The sequence below is a fragment of the Aquila chrysaetos genome, chromosome 21, assembly GCF_900496995.4.
Source record: "Aquila chrysaetos chrysaetos chromosome 21, bAquChr1.4, whole genome shotgun sequence".
NCBI classification, from domain to species: domain Eukaryota; kingdom Metazoa; phylum Chordata; class Aves; order Accipitriformes; family Accipitridae; genus Aquila; species Aquila chrysaetos.
In genome coordinates, this window is record NC_044024.1 from 2,903,631 (window position 1) to 2,915,663 (window position 12,033).

Genomic DNA, 12,033 nt, shown 5'->3' on the forward strand with positions numbered 1-12,033 from the left:
TTAAGCCCACACGCTAGATGGCAAATAACACTGCAGTCCAGCACAAGGAAGCTACCGATTGCTGACAGTCCCCCACCATTTATAGCACATTTCTGCCATAAATATTACTGCCTCTTAAATTCTACCCAGGTAACTGGAAAATGGTTTTATTTTAGAAATTCCTATTGCCTAGTAATATAGTGAAAAGTGAAGAATTAGGGAAGCAGAACGTGAACGCGCCTGCACTGAGCCTGGACATTAACTTAATTCTTGACACTTTGAATAGGACTGAATTTTTACATGGCAATAATAAATACAGAAACTGAGAACTTCATATAGGAAAAGGAGTTAATTAACCTTTATTTCATTTCTCCATAGTCCCAAACTTGACAGACGTAGAAAAATATCCTTGAGTCTAGTAGACAAATTTACCAATGCTAAATAGCCCTTTACTCTGACCATTTGGGCCATTCTAGATACATTTGTACAAGCATTACTTCAATTTTTTTTTTTTTTTTTCAATGAAAGGTTTTGCTAAACTATAAACAATAAACTACAGAGGAAAAACTTGATCCACCAAAGCATGCATATGAAGGTATCTTCCAAAACTTAAAAAAAAAATAATAATTAAGACAGCAAACCAACCTTGAGACACATTTGGAGGAGAAAACAATTTAGAACAATTTGAGGAAAAAATAATTAACCAAAGACAAGTCAAAGCAAATTCTGTAAACTATCTGTGGATAAGTTAAAATATCTATGGCACAACTTTTCACAAAAAAAAAAAAAAAAAAATTAAGGCGAAGACCAACATTTTATATAAAAATAGCTGAGCAGGCTTCTAAAGAAGGAAATAAGCATTTCTCATGATGACTCTGTTAATACAAGATTATAAATACCCTTATATACAGAGAAAAAAAAAATCAATACAAGTGTATGGAATATTTCACTAGGCATCCATCTTTCAAATAAGCCAAGATCATATGTCCTGGACCGTAGTGGAGGTACTTCAGTTTAAGATTTGTAGTAGTTTCTTTGCTACACATAGTGATACAAATAATAAAAATGCAATATAAATATTGATTTTCACAGAGAAACTCAGTAATACACTCAGGGTACAAAGCTTAACAAATTGGCCCAGAAAGAAATGATACAAGTTCTAAGATCATCAATTATCTTACGTTTTGTAGGCTAAGGAAAACATCCAAGTTATACAATAATACTTAATCTTTCAGCGTATATTTTTTTTTTTTTTTAATCAAACATACCTTTAGTGAAACTAAAGCAGAAATTATCATGGTAGAAGATTCATTATCTCTTCATAAATACAGCAGTTTGTTTATTTGCCAAGATCACTTAGAAATACCACTATTATGGGCATTTTAATAAATTTCCAAGCCTAAAAGTTACCAGTTTTGCAAGGAGTTAAACTATAAACAATATTTGTATGGATGTCTTTGATTAAATTTCAAAACTATGTAATCAATATATAGTAAGACATGAAAATAAGAGCAAATAAAATATATTTTAGAAGAATCACATTAATTTTAAGTGAAAATACCTTTGTAGGTGCTAATACGATGATCAAGTTCAGTGTATCTGTGCACATTATAAATATGCATATGTGTATTCATATACACCCAGTAATTCTAGAAATAATCATAGAAATTATATAATTTCCATTGGAGAATACAATTTTTTCCCCAACACAACTCGTTGGATTTGCCAATAACTTTTTGAACTGTATTTCACAAAATTTGAAGATAAAGTAGAAGCTCTTGTCTTCCAAGGTGTAGAAATTTCTTAGTTTATTGTCATTTTCTTGACTAAAACCCCAGGATCTCCATTTCTGCTACTCAACCGAAATGCCTCCTTGTGTCTCACTCCCTCCCCCATCCCCAGGCTGAAGAGGCTTGTACATTCTGTCAACCTTCCCCCAGGTATTTCAGAGAGATAGATGTGATGGGGGAAATTATAGGGACTCTTTTAAGATGAAATTTGACTACAAAATATGGTCTACATATACATTTAAACCTTAGCTTGCTACTGATTCATTTTAAAGTTAACACTTGCTTACAAGCAAATCAAAATTGTTTCTAGAAGGTCTTTATACATAGTTATGCAAAAAAAGAGAAACAATAGCTGAAACAAAAATGAGGACATATTTATGAACTGTTATGTCTCAGAAAAACATAAAATCCTATTCTTTTTCATTACATTGCTGAGACTCATTGACTGTTCTCTCTGATAAATTAATCTACGATGTATTGAGAAATGTTACAACAATCATTGAGTACCAGAATAAAGGCTAATATCCATTCTTTACAGTAACTGTACTAAAAATAGCACAGCTAGCCCATTTACTACATCATCCTTCAGCTTTAATAGAAATATTTACTATTAACATATGCTAATCTTTTCTCCCTAATATCACATCTTTATTATTTCCTTGTCCATAGATTGTGTTTAAGACAAATACATAAAAATAGTACTAAAATAAAAAACAAAGTGAATGTCTCACACTCAACTAAAAAACAAGCACAAAATTGAAGGATGCATGTTGGAAATAATTTATTGCCTATAAAACGTTAAAAAAATGTTTAAGTTCACATTTTCTGTGTGGTTTTAAAGGTGGTGTCACGTTTCAGAGGTAGTGTGTGTAAAATGTAATACAGAATTTGAAAAGAATTATTGACTTAGTTCAGTAATACAGTAAAATGTTCACCAGAACCAAAGCACTGACCTGAAACCATTTTCCTTACAGGAACATTCTTAAGCGCCTCTTTTACTGAAGAGGATTGCTCATTTGTTTAAAAACAAGAACAACAACCACCACAAGCCCAAGTTTCTGCCCCATTTGTGTCTGTCGTCTTCTGACCAAAATGTCAGCTGCTGCCTTTCAGAGACAAATAAATACTCTTTAGTCAGAATAAAACCCTATTCTGCCATGGAAAAGACCAATTTTGTAGCACCGCTTAGTCTTTTTTTTTTTTGCTCATAACTTTTAAGATTTCACATTTGGCCAATGTGCTAAAATATTAATTGGGTAGAGAAATCAAACACCATAAACCAGCTTCTGTTTTGTCTAATAACTAGCTGGAGCTTTCTCGCTAACCGTCCTCTAACTTTGATCAGGCATCTCACAACTGAGCAACTTACTCAACGTTATGATGATCTGGGGCAGAAAAGGCAGAATCTCAAAACGCAAGTTGAAGGTTAGACAGCTGCCAGTCCTTCTAACACGTAAAGCAGCCTCATAGTTCACTGGCTGACCTGAAGGATCTGGGCAGCGGGACTGGAGGTAGTAAATCAAGCTTTTGGTTGTAACGGTACAAGTTACGAATTCTTCATGTTTCAGATATTCTGTGCTATTCCATTTATGCATATTATTGTCTTTCCTTATGCTATCAGTATCCTGAGACCAACAGTCAGCTACGACTAGAGTACCTAGGGAAAAGTTAGTGCTGTGCATTAGTTTCTTTTTAACATTACTAATACGGTAGTGCAATAGAGATCCCAAATCGGATAGCTGATCGATTTTAAGCAGTAATTTCCATTTCCACAAGAAGGAAGTTCATGATACCGTTGATTTGTCCTATCATTTCAACTGTATAACCACAACAGTAGATATAGCTGTCTCTGTTTGGTGAATGGACTTGATAAGCTGCTTCCCAATTTAAGAAGATGAAGATACAACCGGTACATTCCTTTTTTTCACTCAGAGGACTGCAAAGCCCACGATCTGCTTGTCATTTTCAGACTTTTTATTGCCTTAGCGAAAAAGAAGTACTTGGAAAGATTAAAGTGCAGTGCTGCTTCAAGAACCAAGCACTCAAGAAAACTGACACTTCTATGGTACATCTCTTCGTGTACTTTTAAACCTGCCAAAAATTCACCTATTAGAATATTTACTATTGCTCACTCCTGTTAGACCTCTAGACTTGACAGAAGCATCATCGGCAGGGAAATGAAAAGAGGCATAGCTTCAGGAAACAGCTTTCTTAACTATAAGCAAGCTTGCTAGCATCAAAGACTTTCACTGCTCCCTAAGGAGAGCGAGCGTCCCGTCTCTGGTTTAAAGCGTCTGTTCTGAACTACCTTTTTCCACTTTGGTTTCTTCAGAAAGACATACTTCATCATTCATGTTCCGACAGACGCATTAGGAATAAACAGCGCCAGGGAAGTCATCTTTCACAGACAAAGCAAATGAGAGCCTTTGCAGAAAGAGGATAAAAACATCAATACGTGGCACTTCTGCCGTAGTGGTTATTCAAATTACAGAGCCAAACCACTGAAATAGCAAGGGGGGCTTATTTCTGTCGTCGTAACACAACACAATATTAAGCTTTATCTGTCACAGAAAGTCTATGCAAATGATGAACTAGCACTTAATGCAGGCTTTTGTTACCACCCTATGAACCGAGGAAATAACCACAAACCAAATCCTAACATGCCATGGGCCCAGAGAGCCATCCCCATCATTTTCCATCACCTGAAGAACTTTCAGAATTTCAGCTGGAAACGAGCGTCCCGGTGACTGTGTATCAGAATGCGGTGTCTGTCAGCAAGATGCTTGTCAGTACAATTACTAAGACGAAGTAGGAAAGGAATATGCCCAGTTCTCTCATACCGTTCTAAGGTCCAGCTGAACAAGTTACACGGATCAGGATGCAGTCTGCAAACTCAATTAGCATATTACGTTGCCGTCAGGGACACAAGCAAACTAAAACAAGCCCTAAATTACAAAGCATGTGTGCGGCGCTAGTCTGAAGTGCGATACTTGTATATGTATTTTCGTAATTCTCAAGGATGGTTAAGCATTATGTTACAGCACCTCCTAAGCTGCTCTTCAGCCACTGTACTGCAGAACTATTGTTGCTGCAATGATTTAAAGTACCATTGATGGTAATATATCATTAAAGTTTTTGTTTTACATATGGCAGGAAATACACACTGATATTGAAAAACAAAAGCAGAACAGCTGTACAGTATTATCCTATATAGCATTTTGTTATACAGGAATATAATTTATACTCTTTTTTCCTGAATATTCCTGTAATATTGTCAAGTGTTTCAGGGTATGAAAACATGACTACTTTGCTATGTTTTGTCTTGTCACCCTGCAAGAGAAAAGACCAAAGAACAACATGCCCACAGGGATGATGGGGGCGTTGACTGCAGCTAGAGTTTCGGCTGCACATCCTAAAGAGGATTCCAGCTTCCTTGAGAAAAGGGACTTACATAACTGCTTGAATCTGGTAGTAGTTCATTCAAAATTAATTCCTTCGATTTGTTTGGAATATGAAATAGAAGCAAGACATAGCAAAACATGAATCATCAATGAAAGTTTTTCTTGTATAAAGGTGGATGACTTAATTGACCATGAAATCAAGAACTCTCATTAAGAGTATCCTGCCTTTTGTCATGGGAATCTAAGTGGAAGAAGCAGGAAAATAAGGTCCAAATAGTGGCAAATCACAGTACTTTTTTTTTTTTTTTTTTTTCAGCAAAGCTCACAGAAAACAAGAGGTTTCCTTGTCAGTGGCACAAGTTTCGTATCTAGGGAGAACAGTAAGAGAAAGCATTGTTAACCCCGTATAGAAAACCCTTTATAAATGATTTTTTCAGGATAAGCAGAATTACAGTTGAGCTCTATCTTACATTTGAAGGATAGTACTGTGATCTTTGCTTACAAACTTTAATTAATTTTAGATTGGTGGTCATTTCAACAGGCATGTAAAATACCGCTCCTTCTCTGAGTAAGGCTATAAGGATGTGTCTGCCAGCCAGGAGGAGACATTTCAGCTCAAGCAGTGAAAGTATGAGTAACCTACCACTTACCTCCTGGTTACACAGAGTGCCTTCCCTCCCTCCTGGGATTCCACTCTGAGTTTTAATGCCTAAACTCAAATAGAGGCCCAACAGCTCGCTTTTGTGGGGTCACTCTGTAGAATAGATGGTAAGAGGTCTTTTGGGAACTAACTGAATTGTATAGTAGTCAGAACTGTGAAACTGTTTTGTTTTGCTTTTTAAAACAGCTTTTAAAACTGCGACTATCCTTTATGCAGCTGGCATTTAACAATATTGCTAAAAGCTCCCCATGCCCAAGGACAACAGAGAGAGAAAAAAACCTGAAAGAACAGAGCTCACTACCGATACTGGGAAAAAAAAAAAAAAAAGGCTGTAGAAATGATTAGGGAGGAACTGACCAGAATGAGGAAATCCTAAAATCTGAGCTAATCCTAGTATTAAGGGGCAGAGGGAGGGATAAAAGTGTTATTTCCCAAACACTCTGGATTTTCTGAACTACACCTTGGACCTCCCACTGAAATTATGGGGATTACTTACTATACTGCATGAATAAGGATTCACCAGAGCAAATTATTATTTGGCATAAAATTGAAGGATCAGGCTTTTTACCAGACTGTGAAGGTATCCATTTCAAAAATGCTTGCTGAGGAATATTCGGAAGTTATAGAGCATCAATAATATGGGCATGCACCTACATGCTCCACTAAATTTATCTGAATGTGTCTGCACATCCATTTAATCAGATGAGTAAAGGGATTCAATGTCAACGACAGCTGGGAAAGAAGAAATTCATTTCAGCACTGCCTGCAATCAAGCTCACAGTTTAGAAATGGCACCCGGCAGTTGCCAAAAAATTCATCAGACAGGGCTACTTCAAAACCAGGTCACATTTAGAAGATCTGCAGAACTCAATTCCAAACACTTGAATACCTTTCAGGATGCAATGACAGCTGTGGATTTATGACAGTGTCTTGATAAAATGAAGCCAAGTTTGTGGAAAAATATCTAACCAATACTTCAAACAATGAACAGAACTTCAGCATTGAGACTTTGACAAATGAAACCTGTAACTACATTCATAAAACCCTAAATAGTAGTGTAAACATCTAATCCCATTGCTACTGTGAGAGTATCAGAAAGTCGTGTTCTGCAGCTATCAGGTTTCCCATATCCATCTAATTTGTTACAACACTTATGACTGCTTCTTTACATTAATAATTTATTGATGATAATTCAAATTTTTCAGTTAGCCTTTCAAAGTTTTTTCAGCTATTTTGGTCAGGAAAATGGAAGATTCAACAATCTGAAGTCACATAATGAAAACCACTAGTTTAATTTCAGATTTTCAAAAGGCTTCAAGCACAACTCATAAAAAGCCCGTTATTCTATTTGGATCCCCAATTTTTAGTCCACCTACCTGAGTAAAAATGGGGAAAAAAATAATAAACAGGACTGGTGAGCAAGCAACTCTGAAGAATTAGCTGTCTGTATAACAGGACATTTGTTTTCCACTCTTGGATCCCTGCTCAAAAAGACTTTGCTACAGAGCAAGAGTTATTCTGGAAAGTCGGAAGTTATCCTAATCAAGGCCAAACTGCTAAAAGTGAAACCTTTCTTCACACAGTTCTTTCATTTACCAAAAACAACATTCGAAATTTCTTGACAGTGCAAACTGTAGCCATGACACACTACAGTCATCCTTCAGGAAAGTCTACTTCACCTTGGGCTTTCTTTTTTGGACTGAAGAACACTGGATAGCAAAATGCCGTTCTCCTGAAACCTACACGTTATGTGGGGTTTCTTTTTTGTCAATTAAAAAAAATAAATCACAAACTGTCTGAGGCATTTTTCTCCGATAAAGACGACAAGCTGAATGAGGTATCATCAGGCTCTGGGGATGCATGATTGAAATCCATTTCTTCTAATTCAGGAGGTAAGTCTGAGAGCAGTGCCTATAAGTAAAAAAATATTACAATCCAGTATTAGGTATATGTTTTATGTCAGCATTCAAATGCCTTTTAAACATATAGTGAAAAAACTTTCTTGAGCTTTTCAGTCAGTGTTGGCATTGGATAAATGCCGGGGGGGGGGGGGGAAGAGGTCAGTATTGCTAGACATTGAAAGGAAAAACATTGTCCAAGATGATGTATTTTAAAGGCAAAAGGAAAAAAATAAAAGCAACAAAATCTCTTCCTAAATAAAGCACAAAACATTACCCACACAAGACATGATCCAACCAAGCATTAAAAGAAGTGCTACGTATTAAATGCAGCACAGTGAAACTGAAGCAGCCTGGCTTTTTTTCCTAGATCTCGCATCTTAGACCTCACAACAGACAAATCCCAGTCCTTCAGTGTACACTGGTGCACTGGTTGTCCTTTCGTAAAAGTCACACTTCTTTGTCTATGTCATCACTTACGTAAATTGCCAGATCTTTCTTTTGTTTAAAGTTCAGCTTTTCTTTGCCTACAAGATGTTCAGCACGACTCTGCCCTAATCATAATTTGAGCCTCTGGGCACTATGGAATAAAACCAAGGGAATGACAGAACACAAAATGACAAACACCTTCCATTATTAAAACCTACTTCAAGACTTACCTGCTGCTGTTCTTTATCATCTGATTTAATAGCAAGTATCAAACTCCGAGTAAATGTCTGTAGTTCAAAATACTTCTGTTTGTGATTCTCCAACTCATTCTCAATGAATCTGACTTCTTCATTCTGTAGGGGACAATTACACAAAATTCTGGAAATAATAAACAGCACTGCATCTTTTCAATGACACCTAAACATACTTGTGTTAAAACTAAGTGTTTTTAGTGAAAATGAGTAAAAATGTGTTTGTTATGATTCCTGCCAAAACCAATATTAAGTACAGCCAAAAGTTCTATAGTCACAGAATTATCAAGCAATACACGAAGACTTTGGATACAAGTAGAAGTTTCTGATGAACAACCAGTAGCGTCACACTAAACCTGCAAACGCGTATGCCATTTCATTTCTCGTTATTCTCCACAAGAGATGTGATAGCCAACCATGTAACATGCCACCAAGGCATTTTAGAATTACTGACTGTCATTAAAGCATTAATAACTTGAGCCAAAGTTTGCATGAACCTTTTAAAGAACCACTGCTTTTTATTTTATGAGGATGACCTCTAATTCTATTTTAAAATAAAGAAAAACAAAGCCCAGGTCTCTTCCTAGAAGTGATCTTGAAAAGGCAGGGTGAAAAGAGACAGCAACTAAATTTCATTATTACAGCAGGAGGCTTGACACAAAGACTAGGCAAAATAACTTGAAAATTCCTCAAAGGTACCACAAATTAAAATATAGCATCCTCTAGTACAGCTGAGTTTGACATGTATCATGAAGTGTCAGCTCACCAACCTCCCCAAGATCTCCCAGGTTACAGAATAAATAGGAAAGTACTTACAAAATGGGAGAAATATCAATAATGTGCACGCTGTGGCTAAAAAGGCATTTTCCCAACCTTTGCATAAATATGCGTTACTGTACTTGCAAATCACTTAATATAAAAACTTAATTAAAAATTCAGATTTGATAAGTACTTCAGTTTATTCCAAATATCTCTTCTCCTTCAATCTCACCAACTGATTAGTATACAAGATCAAAATGCTAAATCTGTTGATCAGTGTAGAGCTAAAATTAATTTTCTCTGGTTATTTACTTTTGCAAAGATCACATAACCTAAATAAACAGTTCACTTTTCAAGATCGAAGTTATTGCGCATTTTTGCAGAAGGTGTCTGCATAGTAGCACCAAATGTGCATCCTCTGTAAGATAATAATAAAAAAAATATGCCCACAGAAATTGTTAGCAATGCACGATACACATAGAAAGTAAGCATTTAGGTTACACAGATAATTTATGTTAAGTGTTGCATTTACCAAGGGGTAGAGGCAAGGAAAAAACCCACCCTTGCTTATGCAACTATACGATTCATTAGGTTGGCAGTTTTGCATGCAGTATGTTCCTTGATGGCTGGTTTTGGTGGCAGCAAATAATTACATAAGCAAATTTCAAAAGTGAATTTATAAGCTAGCATTTGGTTTTAATGATGAATTATTTTTTTTTAAGAAACACAGAACTATGCTCTGATATTCATGCTTAGATTTGTTAGACTGGCTGTAATTCAACTTTAGTTGATATGTAAAGGTGAGACTACATGATGAACTGGAAGGTTTGTAACAAGCCTTTAAAAATGGTTGTTGGTTTTTGGTTTTTTTTTTTTTTTTTTTCCCCAGAAAATTCACATTTCTTCAGTCAAAACACTGCTCACCATACTGTTTCAGGTTATAACAGCTCTGAGAATAACAGAAATATTTGGGCTGTGATTTTGAGGCTTTCATAAGAAAGTCAGCTGAATGCATCTTTCAGATGGAAACTTAGAAGTTGCCTATTTAGCAATGGATTTTGCCCAGCCAAAAAAGGAATTCAGATTTACGCAGAAAACACATAGGCACAAAGACTAATCACTAATGTCGAACAACAAACCAACAAACAAGGTTCTGTAGGGCATGCTGTCACAGCAAGCCTTTCACTGTGGTGACAGGTGACATTAAGAAAAGGTCATTCCCTCTCCATACTCATTCTCCACTGCCCTTACCAGGAAAACACTGCTTGAAGGAGTAATTTTTGCTCTGAAAAGATGATCTATTTATTATTTTGGTAACTGATTACCACTAGTAGAACATACCTGTTTTCCAAGTAAAAAACCAGCTACATAGGTAAAAACATGCTCAATACGCAACACCAAACTGTGGCAACTCTTAGAGCAGTAACACACACGTAACCTTTACCATTTGGCAGAAGACAGCGGCTGTCAGGTATCCAACTGCTTTTCCTCCCTCCCGTAACTACTGCTTCCAGATATGTCCTGCACTACATTGTGAGAATGACTTCTTCTCAGATCCCCCCCATTTTATTAGAAGATTCCAGCTGTTACGTCCCTTTCCAGAGCTGGCAGCATCACGCTGCATGTAAAAGCACACCGCAGCACTCCAAAGAACAATTCTTGCTCAAAAAGAAAGCTTTGGTTTAGAGGCTAAATAAATTGCTTTGTTTGGGACACATGGTGGGAGATGCAGATGGCTACAGCTAATGTAACGTAAAGAAATGGGATTTTTCCTGCCTCCCTCTGGTTGAAATACGGGTAATCTGGCTGTAAATGGGATGAGGAGATGTGACTGAGGGTATGACGTGCACTACCGCAATAAAAAGCAAAGGAGCTGCAGGCTCCCACATGCCTTTGCTGAATTCCTTACAGATACACCCATCTCAATGTCCTGTGGACTATCCTGCTTAATATTATATAGCCTAATTACTCACCTTATAATCCAAAAGAGAACTCATTTGATCCACTTCAGAATTACTTATCATATCACTTTCTTCATCATCTATAATTTCTATTTTCTGAAACAGAAGGGAACAGTTCATTCCAAATATCTGAATGCCTAGATTAGGCAGACAAACAACAATCCATATCTCAAACTGGCATGAAAGGATGAAGCTAACAGGACCTTTTGCTTGCTCATGAAAAATTCTGAATTGTGCAGCCCCCATTAGATGGCAATCATGCACCTCAGCCACAAGATCCAGGAAGAATCCAAATTGAAACTGTCGGTACTCAGAGCTGCTGCCATGGTGACTCAGGCTGTTTACAGAGGAGGAGCTATATGTCACCGTGCTTTTGGCATTAAGTTGCATATTGTATCTCATTACAGCCTGCACAAGCCTGCATTTTATTTTGTAAGCCTTTTGTTGAAGACCTCCTGCAGGGCGAAGAAGGTTATGAAAATTTATTCCTCTGGAGCAAAACAGACATTGTAGCAAGTGACAGGCAAGTCCTAACTGACCTACTTCTTGCCTAAAACAATGAAGAGGTCTCCTTTGGCCTTCTTTGGCCATACTGCAAGTCAAATGCCCTACACAGTAAAGAATGTTGATACAAAGGACAGTTCCAAATACATACACATGGACATTTTCACTTAAGCCACAAAAATTCTTGGGAGCTTTTTATATCGGGTCTTTAAAGATACCTGAAGTACAATGTTAAAGGCCAAGCTTAATGCTGTTTAGAACTTGGAAATACATTCCAATTGTATCTCAAGTTTTAAAAGATTCGCTTTTACATTATTTACCACTTGCATGTTCTGTTTTTCTTCCCAACAGAAAACCTTCTTATGTAAGAAAATTATGTTAAAACATTATTTCAATAGGA

The 12,033-nt window shown here is 36.6% G+C and overlaps 1 protein-coding gene across 12 annotated transcripts in view; it reads right to left on the minus strand.

The window, feature by feature from the left end:
* Positions 1-313: 313 nt before the first annotated feature.
* Positions 314-12,033, minus strand: part of HDX (highly divergent homeobox) — a 54,900-nt gene continuing 43,180 nt past the window's right edge. For all 12 annotated transcript variants that reach the window (XM_029996996.1, XM_029996993.1, XM_029996991.1 and 9 more), the window contains 3 exons: positions 11,142-11,225; positions 8,389-8,511; positions 314-7,742 (listed from right to left, as the gene is read on the minus strand). In XM_029996996.1, the coding sequence (XP_029852856.1) occupies positions 7,617-7,742; positions 8,389-8,511; positions 11,142-11,225 (333 nt within the window). In that variant the 3' untranslated portion in view covers positions 314-7,616. The remainder of the gene's footprint in view (positions 7,743-8,388; positions 8,512-11,141; positions 11,226-12,033) is intronic.